At 41.1% G+C, this 16,934-nt stretch overlaps 1 protein-coding gene across 1 annotated transcript in view; it reads right to left on the minus strand.

Annotated features, from left to right (window-relative positions):
* Nucleotides 1–507: 507 nt before the first annotated feature.
* The window catches only part of clmpb (CXADR like membrane protein b), a 69,645-nt gene continuing 53,218 nt past the window's right edge, over nucleotides 508–16,934 (minus strand). The window contains exons 3-7 of the mRNA XM_086164750.1: nucleotides 14,130–14,334; nucleotides 9,985–10,152; nucleotides 8,526–8,648; nucleotides 7,917–8,058; nucleotides 508–6,010 (exon numbers count right to left, since the gene is read on the minus strand). Of these exons, the coding sequence (XP_086020876.1) occupies nucleotides 5,680–6,010; nucleotides 7,917–8,058; nucleotides 8,526–8,648; nucleotides 9,985–10,152; nucleotides 14,130–14,334 (969 nt within the window). The 3' untranslated portion in view covers nucleotides 508–5,679. The remainder of the gene's footprint in view (nucleotides 6,011–7,916; nucleotides 8,059–8,525; nucleotides 8,649–9,984; nucleotides 10,153–14,129; nucleotides 14,335–16,934) is intronic.

Here is a 16,934-nt window from a genome sequence, read left to right on the forward strand (position 1 = left end):
GTATCTGATCAGTTAATGAATTAATGAGATTTGAAGCCACTTTGCTAAGGGATAATACTGACATTTAATCATCAACCACCGTATCATTTTCGATATTTAATTCTAAAAACCTGGCAATGCAGTTAAGAGGGGACGTATAAAATGTGGATTATTTTTTTCTGATAATTTCTTATAGGGAAGTTGAGTGTTAATGACTACAATATTGACAGCCAGTATATTTGTTTGACACAGTAAAAGCGTTGATATGTTTCTGTTCAATTTTCCTTAATTTAAATCAAGTAAAATGTAATTAATAGCTGTACTGTTCTTGTCATAATACATAACCAATATTTTTATTTTCTAAATGCATTTAACGGACTATTAAAGTGACTTACATATTCGCTTTGACCTCACACACCGAGACCAAGGAGACTGGGAAATGATGTCACAACCTGAGTCAATTGTTATTCTCTGTTGTTAATTTTGCGAGAGCTAATATGTAATAAAGGCGCCCCGAGACCGAGTAAGTTGTCATTGAATATTTTATTTGCAAATGAAAGAGTAGTAACTCAGAAGTCGTAAAAATATACATTTTTTTTTAAATTGTGATATTTACATGGATTGTTCTCATTAAACAAACAAATGAAAGACCTCCTGTACAAAACCAAACAGAAGCCACAGCAGAATAAACAGATGGGAGTAAAGAAATAACAAAATGGCAAACATTTTCCTTAAATAATCCTGTGCCCAGTGTTCCCCCCCGGCTCCCCCGGCCCCCGCCATCAACCCCCCCCCCCCCCCCCCCCCCGGATCTCAGCGATGTACCCTAGAGAAACAGCCAACCATACAGGTGCCACACAGGCCAGTGATGAGCATAGAACACGAAAAAGTGCAAAGTACATGGATGAAAAATTCGAAATAAAAGTTGAGACAAAAATAAAGCTTAATTAATTTTTTCTGTGAATATATTTACAATTGATTTTTTTTTTAAGCAGAATACAGTTATGTTACATCAAAGCAAAGCATTCCCTTTTGTCTGCTCAGTCTCCTGTGACGTGCAGGTACCTTTGATTTCCTTGTCGGGTCTGACTTCAGACCCTCACAATCTCTTCTCTCACAATACATCACATTCTTCTAAACTCAAACGCAAGGCCAGACTATATAATCTGAGCAGCATTTAGCTCTGCTAAACATCTTTACTGTGAAATAAAGCTGCTCAGAACATAATGTAGTGGCTACATGAGACTGGTATTCCTATCATATAACACAGAACCATAAGGAGTCTAAATGATAACGTTTTTGATTTTGATAATATTATATGTATTTTCATACTCAATGTCCTAATGGGGTAATTTACTCAACTCAAATAAAATGAACTAACAAACCCAGAAACTTTGATAAACTCCAGGTGTTGGACGAGCAGGTGTGTCAGTCCGCAATGCTGCAAACACACGCACACACGCACACACGCACACACGCACACACACACACACACACACACGCACACATACATACATACATACATATGCAAGAAAAAGAAAATGAAATGTGATGCACAGGCGCATAAAGTGGGAAATGTGCCACCTGAGACTTCCACTTGCTGGAAAGCAAATCAAAAAAGCTTGAAGGAATCGTAACAGCTGGAAGTCTCACTTCCCATCATCCACATCCACTTCTTTCATCTTTGATGGAGGGAATTTCAATGGTATGAGCCTGTAGCCTGGGCATCAAGTGTGTTACAGCTCTCCTGACTCCCAATGCTACTCCACAGATTCCCGTCCAATGTCTCCAACAATATCCTCATACTTAAAAAGCATCGCAGTGTCATTCTGAGTGGTTGTGCATGCGTCCGTGTTTATGTGTGTGTGTTGTTACAGTAAAAAATGTGTGCGTGTGTGTGTCCTGTGTGATGCAGTGCAGAATGTTCCTTTTTGTGCTGCATTCAATATCCTGATTCCATCAGTCAGTCTTAATACCTCCGGACATTCAATCCATCAAATTGATTCTTAAAGAGTGGAAATAAGAGGGCTTGCTGCTTGGGCTTACGTTTGTGTTCGGGTGTGTTGACCGCACATGCATTTGTGAGGTTGAACACGCATGTCAATGAAGCACGTACCAAATATTCCCATATTCACCTTCATGTGTCCATTTATTTCTGCGTTTAATCTGCATAACACATATCTGGTTATGTGGTTTGCACTTTTTTCAGATTCCATCGTTAGAACCGTGGATAAGCGGATTCTATGTAAGGAGACAGCAGGAGCGCGGAGAAAGCCTACAAGTGGCCTCCAGAGCTGAAAAGTGTTATGAATTATGGACGTGCTTTGTCTCAAGACACAACCCCCACAAGCAAAAACACGATCGCTGCATGTGAAGCAGGATTGGCTCAGCATAGAAGTCGGTAAAAACTCAAAGAAATACTGCCAGTCTGCAGTCAATTTGAATGAAGGCTTCTTTGTCTGACTGGATCCCTCTCACTCATTGAATGCCAAAAAGAGTATAGGTGTGTGGCCTTAGGGCTTATATTGAAATAACACACACACACACACACACACACACACACACACACACACACACACACACACACACACACACACACACACACACACATAAACAGTAGCTTTCCTCATCAAATATAAACTGCTGTAGCTGAATAAAAAAAAGGCATTTTTTTTTCCACATCCCACCCTTCCTCATAAAGTCACAGGACCCGTATGTGAAGTTAAACATGTGTTTTTCAAAAAGTGTCTAGCAATTTAAACTTTATGTTCTCACATATATGGTAGGATGCATGTAATATTGCTCCCTTGGGTTTATGCATGGAAAGACTAGTACAACTTTAGGAAAACAAACACAAATCAAAAGGTGGACAGAGGCCAATGACGGATGTATGTATGTGTATACAGTGGAAACTGCAGTCTCTTACAAGTATATTCTGAAAAATGCAAATGTCCCATTTGTTTGACCTGTCTGTAGACGGAGAATGTATTTTTCTGCAGTGAAAAAAAACTAAAATCCAGGCAAGTGGATAAAATGAAAAAAAAAAAAACCTTTTGATTGTAGCACTCATACATACAACAATATGCATACTCCTTCTCATCTTAAGAGCGTTCCCTCAGATGTTTTTGCACAAAACCACTTTTCCCGACACCCAAATCATAATGTTCCTGTAGTCATCAGGAAGCGGTTTGCATTCTGTTTGTAAATACAAAGCCGTACTTGTAGGAGCACACTGCAATGAAATCCTGTCTGGTGATAAAATGCCAGTTTATCTGGCCTGAAAAAATAATTTGTAGTGTACATTTTAAAGTTTGACCTGTTTTTTTTTTTTTTTTTTTTTGTTTTTTTTGTTTTGTCAAAGTTCTGTACAACTGGATATTATGACTGAATTGTGTGCCAAGTAAAAAGGGAAGTGAAGGGTAGATGCAATTGTGCAATTGTGAACTTCCCTTATCTTACCCTGGGTATTTGGCTGATATATTTTTTTAACTAAAAGTATCAAAAGTGCTGATTAGGATTAAATACCAAACAAATGGATCAAAAGAAAACACGACACAGGATGGCAGAAAACATATGTCTTTGTGAAATATTGCTGCTGCTATTTTACTGTTATGCTTTTATTGTTTTGTTGCTATTTGTTTTCCAATTTTCTTCACATAAGGGAAAAATGCTTTTACTTGAGCATGTAAAGATTAAAATGAAAATGACCGACCGCATCTTAAAAAGGCAGGTGTCACATTTTTACCAAGAACACTGAATATAAAAACACAGTTTAAATTCACTTTTGGGTTCTCCATCGGACTCATTTTCGGGAAGAATTCCACCTTGCTTACTCCTATTTTGTAAATTAAATGACATCATGTGCATATATCTATTAATATGTACAATATAAAACAAGACTGATTACAGAATATACAGTACATTGTCTCGTGGCAGGGGACTGCTTTCTCACCGTGGACAAGTCATGCTCACTGTACTCTCTGGACTGTCTGTAATTACAACAGCGAGTTTGTGAAGTTGTATCGCTCAGTATTTGCTGCTGTTGAGCCTCAAGTGCTGGATGAGATGGTGTGCTGAAGATAAGGACAAAGAGAGAAACCATCAAAAGGAAGAGGGGATTGCAAAGGCACACTAGATTGGCTACTTGCCCTTTTTCAGCTACTTTCAATCAAACCGCAATGGGTCAGTCTGAGGCTACAACAAAATAGGGATTAGCTGACATCGCAGCTTGACCGATAATAAAGCTAGACCTGTTGATTGAGTGAGACAGCAATCGAGTGCCACTCCACCGTTATGTATCTGGGGAGAGAAATGCCGGTGAAACCAAACACACACGACACAAATGCAGTCTCCAGAATGATGCTTCTTGCTCCTTTCATTCAGACATTGTAGGCCTCAATATAAAATTGAACGTCAATGTCAATTATTTGTGCCTCGGCTTGAATACTGATCCGATAACTTATACAAATCTAAAATAGGTGATCTCTCATCTCTGTACATCACACATTCATGGTGACAGATTTTGGTTTCACTACAGTTATGTAGCAGGTAAACAGAAGAATAAAAAAAGAAATACAGAAAACAATAATAACCCATTCTCGGGATTGGTGGCACTTCTTAATATGGATGAATGGACACAAAGCTGTCTGTCACCCTTTCAACCTGCTCAGATGCAAAAAATGCAAAAAGCAAAAAGAAACAAATAAAAGAATTACAAGTCCTCTTGGTATTATAAATGAGTATCTCTAATATTTAAAGCATCGACTGTCTATAGGCTTAATACTACTTAATTCTTTAGAAGATATTTAGTACCAGAGAATGATGTCCACAGATTTCGATGGGATGCGGAAGGGCGTTGACAACTCCATTGATTGGTCTCCACTTTCAATGCTACATCGTTGTATCTTAAGTTTCCCCTGCTGATTGAAAAATTAGACGAGCTGTTCGTGAGTCGGTATCTGCATTGTTGTGGTTTCACAAGGCTTCCGACTACAAAAAACCCAGAGTGCACAGCCAGACAATCCGCGCACAGCACACCGTGCCCGTCCGTATCATTGGGCACAATCAAAGGGTTTGAGGTTACAGAACTGTTGCTGGATACAGTAAGACTTGCAGGGTGACACGTTTCAGATAATGATCCCGACATATCCATCCTCCTGGAGAGAAAATAAAAGATCAGTAGCTTTCTTACAATCCTCTATTTTCTTTATATTTTCCACGTCCCCTGTTTTTAATCTTCTCTTTCCAGCTTTCCCTTTTTTTTTACCATGGCATGCCATAATGTTTGATTTGATAAATTCTCTTGTACTAAGGGCCCCCTTTGAGCTTGTTGGGGATGGTGTGTTCCCTGTGTTCCAAAGTTCCCCAAAAAGTTACTCGGAAAATAAGTTCTGCCTTTAGCCATGAGACACAAACAGTGCCAATGTCTCTGGTCTTGTTTCTCATTTCTTTTGTTGTTTAAATGCAATTCATTCGGGGGCAAGCATTTCTTATTTTCTCTTTTAAGTATGCATTAATTAAGAGTAGTTTTAGACTTATAATGTTGATTCTTTTAATATCCTTTAAACTAGTTGCATTTCTTTATGGAAGAGTCTTATTCTTTGGGAAGGAGACGTAGGTGCTGGGTAGGTGGTGGTGGTCGGGGGGGGGGGGGGGGGGAGTCTCACATGGCTGCAGGAAGGAGGAGCCTGGCTTTCATTCCTACACAGTCTGAAAGGCCTTGGTCTGAGCGGGTACCATGAGGGTTGGGGGTGTGGGCATATTCCTGGAGTTGAATTTGGGAGTGGTAGGTGGCTCCGGGGTCTTCTGGGGTACCACTGTTGTGTAGGCTGGAGGGGACTGAGGAAAGCCGGGAGGTTGTCCATTTTCCTTTAGAGCCGCTACAGCAGGTGGGCGTGGACGGTGACCACGCTGGGCGCTATTATGCACCATCGACTGGGTGGAGGAAGCGCCGGATCGTGAGCTGCCAGACCGGGATGAGGACAGGGAATTTGGCTTCACCAGTTTTGCCTTCGGAGCTTCCGCATCCTCCCTGAAGATTGAAACACAGACGCAGGCACGCACACACACACACAGATTCAGTGTTGAGGAAGATCCATTCATTTTTAATCGTGCCAATTTAGCACACGGTGAATAAACATGCACATGGTGAATACACACACACACACACACACATACACACACACACTCATGACACTCTACAATTCTACATCCCTATTAATGAGGCGGTATTACGTTGGAACCAGTCGCCCCCCAGCTCTGAGTTTTGTGAAGAACATTTGCATAGAATACCGTGAAAACTGCTGAAATCATTGGTTTCTCATGATGCCACTTTTTTTTTTTTGTTTAACAATGAAAACTTTCATGTTAGTCTCGCTCACAAGAAATCATGAACGCCATGACAAAAAAACATCAACAGAGAATTGATTAAATTTTGCATTTTTTTTAAATCGTTATGACATCGTTCTAATTCTTAAAGGACTTTGGTTTTCTGGCGAGAATTCTCAGAAGATGCACCTGGAAACCGGTGAGGCCAGTTAGATACCACTAGTGCTTTAACTCTCCACAACTTCTCTTACTCCTCTTTCAGCCATTGATATTTATGTGGCATCATCTGTTACTTTCTGCTTTTGTTTGTGATTGTTATGCTTATACCCAGAGATCTGGTACTCCTGCAGGATCTTGGTATTACAGTTGATGGTAACCCATTCTTAGCCAGACTGAGATGGTTCGGTCATGTACAGAGAAGAGATAGTGAATATATTGGTAGACGGATGCTGGAATTGGAGCTGCCAGGCAAGAGGTCTCGAGGAAGACCAAAGAGAAGATTTATGGATGTAGTGAGAGAGGATATGAAGGTAGTTGGTGTGAGAGAGGAAGATACAGAGAATAGGGTTAGATGGAGAAAGTTGACTCGCTGTGGCGACCCCTAACAGGAAAAGCCGAAAGAAGAAGAAGAAGAAGAAGAAGAAGAAGTAACCCATTCTACTGGCTTCGAGTTGAACATTGTGTTCCTGAGAAAGACTCCGGGTGTCCTCAGATGTTGTGGCTCACTGGTCTTCGTTACGGTCTTAGTGTGGATCACTCATTACATCACTCAATAATGATATTTTGTCAGCTAACCTTGGTTACTTCCTATCAGGGTTGCTGTTTGTACACTGTAATCTTGATTTCAGTTTTCTTTATATTTAGAATATCTGATCTGCGATGGCTTATTCCCTAAATATCAGAGTGTAGGGATAATGATGATGACGTCTTCTGCCTAACCTCTTGTCCAAACTCCCCCTTGCCATAGCAAGTTTATGTTACATCAGTGATACCCGTAGCTATTTGTAGACATGGAACATCGGGCTTGGAGTTGCATCTCTGACAGCTTAGATGGTGCATCCAAAAATTCCATAGCTCTCACTGGGGTTTATTGTATAGTAAAGGGGTGGGGAATTATTTTGAGAGGCAGGCCACATTTCTTATTTAATTTTTATGCACGGGCCAACTGGCTATCATGTAAATAGAACAAAATGAAAATTGAAATATTAACATTTTTTTGCATTTTATTTCAACTTTAAAATCATTCATAGTCATATGAATGTACCGACATTATTTTGTATGTAATTATCGATACAAAATTAAACAAAGGGAAAAAATAAAGAGTTCCTAAATTCAATATTGACTGAAAATACTTATTAAAATATTCAAAGAAAATAGTTTGGCAGGCTGTATAATTCACAGGTCTGGTATGGTAGGATTCCAAATCCCAAAGAGGAGAATCAAAAAGTCCCCATAATGAACCTGAATATCTAATGAAATTCTAAAGAAAGAGAGCTAGGTGGGTATCCAGGTCTTATTTCAACAGTTGCAAAGAAAAAGAAAGCATCTTCCAAAAAGGATATGGTATGAAAGGAATAAAAACAATGTTAAGTAAGGATGTGTGAATCTACCTGATCTCATTTGGAGTTTCCTCCTCCTCGTATTTCTTTTTCTCTTTCTTCCGGTAGACGAGCCAGATGATAAATATGACGATGAAGATGCCGAGTGAAATTCCAACAACTGCGCCTGCCACCATACCTACATCCCTCACATCTGTGAACAGCAAAAAAAAAAAGCACGGAAGAGCAATCTCAGCGTAACATAGAACATACTCAGGTTACATACGGGGCTATGCGCTTGCTAAGTTGTCATTTCGGATCTTAAATGAGCAATAGCCATAAATATATTATGGCTAATGCTCATTTAATAGAGGTATGCAGTGTCTGGATTAAATTTAAAGCCAGTGCAATCAAATTTTTTTCTGCTGAGCTATTGGATGTGCCATTTTTTTTTTCTGGACAAGACCCCAGTCACCCTGAGCCTCTTGAGTAATGTATTAGTGTGACAGCGAAACATAAATGTTGAAGCGGAGGCGATGACCAGTCGGCGCCCATTTAGATTTAGAGGCCCTTACGTTGCGGTGGACAATTTTGAGGGTGACATCAGATCCAGAGAGTGACGAGGGAACACAATTTCTATCTGCTGTTACAAACAAAAAAAAAAAAGTTAGAAAAACTCACACTGCATCGTGACCTCTAAGGTGCAGTTTTCCTCTCCCACGTCATTGCTTGCAGTGCACCTGTAGACACCTGCGCTGTCCATGGTGAAATTCCTCAGGGTCACGATCTCTGGGTTTTTTAGATCTGCAGAACAAAACAGTCCATACTGTAGAACGTGCCACTGCGAAAGCACTTTTTTTTTTCCACAAACCACATCCAACAAAGCCAAATATATCCCTGCAAGACTGGAGTGGCAAGTGACATGTTTGTCAAGGCTTAAAAATTGATAAACAGACGGCAAGAGGATGAGGAGAGGAGGCCTGAAAGCCCTTTTAAGTCTTGTCACTTTGTGGAGGACTTGAGGAAAATATTGTGTTTCAGTGAGTGGAAGTCCAACAAACCCCGCTGACTATACAGTCTTTTATATCGATAAAAAAGCTATTTGACATTGACATTAAGCATGAAGGTAAGTAATGGTGAAAGATGTGCTTTCAACACAAATTAGACTTAGCATATGTTGAAGGTCAATAATTTAGATGAGAACAACTTTATTAATAGATAAATAATAAATAAATAAATAAATAATTTAAAGGGTCTTTGTTGCTACACACATCATCATGGATACCGTTGTAATGTGGGAGGGAGCTATATTGTTTATGAGAATACAGATGTGGAAAAATGATATATAATTAAGGAATTTACAATCAACGATTTCTGTTAAGATTTAGAGGGCGTAAATGTTTGGTAACGTTCTTAAAGAAATGGCAGAAATGAACGATGTGTGGCCGAGCGCTGAGACGCAACAAATTTTTTTTGAATGACGTGTTAGAAATGTGAATATTCCCTTTCATAACATGTGATTTTCCACTCTGCACAATATCTAAGAAAACATTTGCTTCAAAGCGACTTTTAGTCATTTGAGGCCATTTGACGCAGGCGCGGCAAAAATTCAATGTAGCAGGCATCTTCACTTCCTTAATTTAAATATAACTCACTGCAAGTGATGATGACTGGAAATCACAACACTGTTATTCTGTTTCATTTCCTCAAAACATAGCATGCTTAATGTGAATTTCCAGCAGACGCTATTTATTCCTCAATGCAGAGCGGGGGAAAGAGGGTGTCGTACTGTAAGACGAAGGGATAAAAACAGCCATGTGGAATCACTGGCCTAATTGTGACAATTAAAGTCCATCTAACTGCCCTTGAGCACAGCTCTGTTAGTGTTAATAATACTGGTAAAGAAGCTCAAGACAGCAATGGGCACATAAAAGTGTCAGTGTGTGTAAATGTATGAACGTAAAAGGTGGGAAGAGGTGAAGGAAAGGCAGGGTGCTCAGCAAAATTCTTCCTTTGACAAATGCAGCCTATAAAAATCAGTGATATGAGAATTAATCACCATAGCATTTGTCTGCAGATAGCTTTAATGCGGTTAAATGGCGAGTCAGAAAGTCAGAATATTGGCCATCATTTTCCTTACCTATCAGCGCCAGGTTTGGCAGTTTGCCCAGGCTCCTGCCTTTGTCTAAGACTCGTTCCCACTTGTAGCTGATGGGGTCCGAACCGTTGATGGACTTGCAGCTCAGCTTCACATCGCTGCCTTCCAGACGTTTGCCATCCATCCAGCAGTTTGGCTTTGAGGGTTTGACTGTAGGAGCAAAGTGAATGGTTTTTAAATCAGCATTGCAGTCAATAAGATGCAGAAAAAAAGGGTTCTTCATTAGTAACACTTTAAAGTTTAATACTTTAGTATTCATACTTTAAAACATGGATAAAAAAAAAAAAAAACAACAACTCAAATACAAATTGTGATGTGGTTTTCGCCACAATAGATTTCTAAAATGGATTTGAAGCCGTTGGAAAACGCTATGATTTAACTGACAGTTAGTCAGTCAGTATAAGCAGTATGGTTAAGGAATGACATATGATAAACAAAAGTTTTTCAGCCATCATGATGACGTGTATCTATGAAAGGCTGATATTGGCCAATAAAACCATAGGAATGTCACGGTTCAGCCTCACAAGCTGCCTCCGCATCAAAACAGGTATGGTTTGCAAAAGAAAGTTTACTTTGAGGGGAGAACAGCTACGTGAACAGGTGGGTGGACGCTGGAAAATAAACTGGAGACCAGTTGGAGGTCGCTGGAACGGTAACAGGGAGCGCTACACGGCCGGGCATCGGACGGTGACAAGGCACCCAAGCGTGCCCGAGAGAAAGCCCGGGTGGACGAGTGGAAGGCGCTGGCCAACATCGACAAGGGATGCCCGGTTGGGGAGTGAGCACCCAGGTAGAAGGCACTGGCGTACGTCAGTGAGGGAGGCCCGGGCGGCCAGGCTGCATGTGCTAGGGAACACCAATGAGGGAAGCCTGGCTGAGTCATTGATGACAGGAGGTGGAGCAGGGACCTGGTCGAAACCAGGGAACTGGAAGTGAATGACCTGGCAATCAGTGAAGCAAAAGCTCTGAACGCACAGCAATGAGGTGTGTGCTCGTAAATTGGATGCCTTCTGTGAGTCCGACCGTCACAGATACACCCAGGGGACGGGTCAGGACATCCCCCCAAAAAAAATCCAATCCAGGGTGGGCGGAGGGGGAGATGACCAAAAGTGGGTAAAAACCAAAAAAATATATTGTCAGGCCCCGGAACACAGGGTTCAGGACCTGGGGCTTGAACTTTGTCCAGCATGGAAGTCTATCCCCTTGATGGTGGAAGTCTTGGGAGACGAGTGTGGCTGGTTCCTTTGTGTGGAAAGGTCATTCCGTCATGGTTCGGGGTTGGACCCGAAAGCCAAAACAAGACTCCGCGCCAAAACAGATAACGTTTACTATGATCAGAGGAAAGGTACGTGAACAGTTGGTTAGAGTCGGGAATAGGAATCTGGGACTGGATTGGAGGACGCTGGAACATGAACAGGGGACGCTGCACAGCTGGGCGTTGGACTGTGATAAGTGTCCTGGCATCCAAGCATGTATGAGGGAAAGCCCGTTCGGGAGACAGGTGGCTGAGTGGAAGGCGCTGGCCTACACTGACAAGGGAAGTCCCGTCGGGGAACAGGCGGCCAGGGGAGATGCCCTGGCTTACACCTACGAAAGGGGAAGGAACGGGGACCCGGACGAAATCTGGGAACCCGTGGCCAGGCAGGGTGTGCTGGGTTACACCAACATGTTGGGGTCCCGTCGGAGGGGAGTCATGGTGCGGGGAGATGCACAGGTTTACACCGCAGAGAGAAGAACGAGGGATGCAGCCGTGCACGGGAAACAGAAACGAGTGTGAGGACAGTTGCGAATGACCTGGTAACCTGTGAGGCTAAAGCTCCGGCTTTTAAGCCCTCGCTGATTGTTGGTCATTCGGGCCAACCAATGAACTATGAACACATGGCAATCTGTGACAGTTGTGCGCTCGCCAGTGCACACCACGCACCAACTAGGAGGAAAATACAGGTTTCTGCTTGTGTCTAATGGGTGTGGTGTGGCGTAGGAGGTAGAGCCTTGGGGACCGAACATTCCTCGTTCGATTCCCGGCTCTTCCTAGTGAGTCAAAGTGTTGTTGAGCAAGACACTGAACCCCTGACTGCTCCCCTGGTGCTGTGGGTCGGCATCCTTCTGCTCATGGTTCATCCATAATGGGTTAATTGCAGAGAAGAATTTCCCCAAGAGGGATTCATAAAGTAAAAAATTATGATAATTAATTACCTATAGCATCATCTTTTATGTAAATACATTTTGGCATTACGATTCCTCAGTGCGAGTCACACACATAACAAGGTCCCAAGACTTTGTTAATTGTTTAACATGACCCTGACGTTGAGGGTCGTTGTGAGTTCTCCACAAGTCAAGTGTTATGGTCACAGTCCAACAGCTCGAGGCACAGTACGATAAAGCTTGCTCCCACTGATCCCTGTGCTGCTGCTGTTTAGAAAAGCTGAAAAGCATTGCTCAGCTAGAAAAGCAGAAAAAATTGTTTGCCTCGATTCCCAGTGGTTTATTTTTAGATCAGCGGCGAGCTATATTTAAGACATCTATTTCGTATTTTTATGGGAAATTCATCATAACAGCGCCCACTGTTATGTATTTTGCTTTTGTCGCATGTCGGCAGAGTTGCAACCTTTGTATTTCTATGCAACAGTCAAGTGAATTACAGCTGTCTGGCACAGAAATGGATAATGGTTATTTCTCTCTTTGTTCAACTAACTCGCCTTTTTCTTCATCCCCTGCTCGTGGGAGCAGAGAGTATTTTGTACATACACAATGAGGAAACAAATGAGAGCCGAGTAAGGGGAACTGGCACTTTCTCAGTGCACCTCACGACTCCGTCAAGGTCACCAAACACAAAAATGCCAGTGTATATACACAGTCATAAACCTGCGCGTATATATATATATATCCCTACAGTGAGGGAGTACACAAATCAAGCTATGAACATGCAAGGCTGCACATGAACATGATCATCAAGTAAGTATTGGAGCCAATGCATGAACCTAGGCACATATGTATATTGTCTCACTCTGCCTCATGCCAAGCCAGCTATGAATCCCGGCTGCCAGGCTATTATCTTAGGGAGGGGGTTGGGGTGGAGAGTAAAATGCAAATGATCTTCTCTCTGAAAATCGAAAGTGTCACCGCAAAGCTGAGGGCAATTTGTAAAAATTGAGGCACTAACTCACTGAAATGTCTTTGTGGAAAAGAGATGAGAGCGAGAGCAAGAGGATTTACAGACCGTTCCATTAGAAAACCAATAACCGTGGGTAGAACTAATCTCCCATGATGTTTTAATAAATCGGCCACTTTTCTGACATTGAGAGTGATCTCTCTGCTCCTCCTGGACCATACGGACACCTATTTATTGCGTAGATGCTCCCACTTTTGGCTTTTGTCCTTTAAAGTTGTTTGGTTATACAAGATAAGCAGTTCACAAAAAATATTGCCAAAGAGCTGGTGGTGCAGATACGTCATTTGTATTCTGAACAAATAGAAAAGATAAACCAAAAAATAAAAAATAAAATGGGAAAATGGGGAATGAAATGACTGATTGTGACTTTGCTAAAGCTTATCATGTTTTTCTACAAGGGAATGTTCAACAACATAATTCCAATGAATAACTTTCTTAAAGAAGCTTATCTGTTGTTCGGCTGATGACAGCTGACTTTTTCATTGTCACAATTTTGATTACAGAATTCTCTTCAGTGTTGTAGCAAGATTGTTTATCTGTTTTCCCATGAATCTAAAAAGGGGCTAATGGCCTCTGCTGTCTGCATGTTGCAATAAATAATTGGAGGCTCTTCCGTGTAACTCAAACTTATTCAATCAATTTCCTTCTCCCTTAGACGCGGTTGCATGTTTCTGGTCTCACCTCATCAACAAACCCATCCAAAGCAACCCAAACAGCACGAGCGAAAAAAAATAAAATCAAATGACACTGTCTGAAACAAATTGAATCATTAGATCAGTCAGCAAGATGTAGGAAATGTGGTAGGCTAATGGCCCCATGATTAGGTCTGTATGTGTGTGTGTGTGTGTTCTCTTTGTAAAACCAGCAATTCATGTGCTTGCATGCGCAATGCAAATTTGTATATAAATAGATGTATTAATAGATATCACCCTGAGTGTGCGTGTGTGTTACTCACCTAGCACAATCAGGTTGACTTGGTTCCAATGATACTTTCCTCCGGTCTTGACTTTACAGTAGTATTCCCCAGAGTCATTCAGCAGCAAGTCACTGATCAGCAGAGAGGCGTCTCCTCCCAGGTATTCCCCGGCGAAGGACAGACGGCTGCCTTCGCCGCCTGACGCCTCATTGGTGTACACATGGCCCCCAAAGAAGGTAATGATCTAGATATAATAGAGAGAATTGCATTAGAAATTTGTCTAATACAGGTTATTTTTATTCAATTGAGTGAGACACTGATGGATAAAAAGGGATTCCTCAATGGCACTCAATAGTTTTCTTCATCTTCTTTTTAAAATGTTTATTTAAATAACATATTCCATATAACTGTATTCAAACCTGAATCCAAGGATGGCGGACACCCTCACTTTGTTTTTGGAATAGGCTTTAAATCGGAGGTTTCATTAGCTTTTTGAGAAAGCTTACGATTGAGGCAAGACTCGCCCCTGGTTTGTCCACAACCTATCCTGTCTGCACTGATGTCCCTTCATCAATGCATGACAGTAACGTCATATCTTCTCCTGAGTCCTCAGGCGCTCTCATTTTGAAAGTTCCCATTGGGGGTGGCTTGATCTACTGCAACAGTCCCGCCAGGCGCCCACCATTATTTCTTTTATGAATATTTAAGCCACTATTGTATCACGCCTCAAGAAACATGTAACTCCTAGCACTACCGTTGTCATTAGGATCAGATAATTTGTGCCTGTCCGTCCCAGCCCTCATGCAACCCTTGCCTTTATTATACCCTATACTTTCTACCTGTCCTCTCTTACTACCCCAATCGGTCGAAACAGAAGGCCGACCACAGCAAACTTGGATCTTTGTCTGGTAAAAGCAGTGCGTCCTCGCAGCGCTTGTTTTGGGGGAATATTGGCTCTCTGTAAAGCCTTTAAAAAGTGAGGTCCAGTCCTGCGCTAAATGGAAAGTGTCAACATAAATACCATGTTGTGATGTTGTGGAATATAAATAAAATCTGACTTAACTAATCCTTTGAGCCTTGCTTGTCACTTAACTCTGCCACATTTGACTGGCGCAGAATGTTGGATAGGAACTACGTACACATACCCAAGTATTGTACTGGTATACACATTTGAGCCACATGCACTAGAATATTTCCATATTATGCTAATTTATAAGGGAAGTATTTTACTTTCTACCCCACTGGACTTGTCAAACAGCTGTAGTTATTTTAATAACTCTTCATACCCCTTCAACCATTCATGCATTCTTTTATTATCTATACTGCTCATCCTGCACACGGGGTTGTGAGGGTGCAGGATCCAATCCCAGCGGACAGTGAGTTTCCAGGGTTACACCTGGAAACTGTCACAATTCGATCACAGAGCCGCATATAGAGATACAAAACTATTTACATGTTCAGGCAATTAAATTTCTTTAAATATACTAATACATGTATTGTTTTTGGAAATATCCATATCTTTAAATGTATTTTTACAACATGACTGTGATGAAATGTAGGGTTAAGTAATTCTTAATAAATAGGGAATATCCTGAGAAAAAAGTGAAAACTTTGGAACAGTTGGAAAATGCGGTGTTGCAGAACTGAAAAAGCTTTTTAAAAAACAGTCACTCGGTGCTCACAGGTCTGACTATGAAAATCCTGAAGTTGAAAAGAACTTAAAATGACCTCAAACCCTTATATCTATCTAATCCAAATTTTTTTTTTACTGACTCCGGGCTTGTTTAAATTGAGATTAAAAGGACTATTACTTGACTATTACTTATTAGTACTTCAGGACTTGATAAAACAAGATAAGATGTGATGTGTTCAACCCTTCCTGCACAATGACAGCTGTAATCGGCTCCAGTACCCGCTGTGACCCTGAGAGCAGAATAAGCAGGACAGAAAACGAATAAATGGATATTCTATTTCGAAGCATGGCCTTATTTATATTGCTTTTAATACTTTATGAATCACTTTGGAAGAGTTAGCTATTGAGGAAAATCAGATGTATCAATATCCAAAAACCTCCATGAAAATATATTAAAGTTGGATTACATTTAGTCAATTTCAGCGCTCTACTTGAATAAAGTGGAGGGCAGGAAAGATTGAGCAGCTGAATATATGCTACTTTCTGAATAGTGGCATCATCTACTATAGGATCATGCACGTGTATGCTTGTAGGGCCTACTTTTTCGATCACTGTTCATTCAGCTGAATGTCAGCGAGACACCGTTGTCTGTCAGTAAACCTCTGGCCGTTCTTCACGCAAACATTTGGAGGCTGTCCAGTAAAAAAATAGCGTCTGATGTGTCACCAACGGAGCACTGGAGGTTCCAGGCCTTTAGGCACTAGGAGCGCCTCGGAGGTGATAACAATCAGGGAGGAGGGAACACCGCTTTTCATTTTTCACCTGCCCAGCCTTGCTTTTTCATTTTAAGCAAATATAAATTAAATAATATATACAGGTTTGGTTTTTTTTTTTATCTTCTAGCCTTCAATTTTTCATACTTGATAGATTCCTCGTGTGCTCATTGCTCACTTGGTGGAGCGGCTGTCTCATTATCAAAGAGCTACTAGTTTCCTCACCAACTCTGTCAGCGACTGTGTCAAAATGTCCCTAAGCAAAATACTGGTGTCCTAATCACATTGTTAGATTTATTACTAAGTATATAATGCGCTGGGTAAAAAGCATCCGCTAAATGAAGCGGTTAGCCATAATACCACATACATGAAAAACTCTTTCTCTAAAGCTAACAAAACATGAATAAATCCTTTGAATTCACCATAAAATAAGGCACT

The sequence above is a fragment of the Fistularia commersonii genome, chromosome 18 (genome assembly GCF_037954325.1).
Source record: "Fistularia commersonii isolate RoL2024-O1a breed Wild chromosome 18, RoL_Fcom_v1.0, whole genome shotgun sequence".
In the NCBI taxonomy this organism is placed as follows: Eukaryota; Metazoa; Chordata; class Actinopteri; order Syngnathiformes; family Fistulariidae; genus Fistularia; species Fistularia commersonii.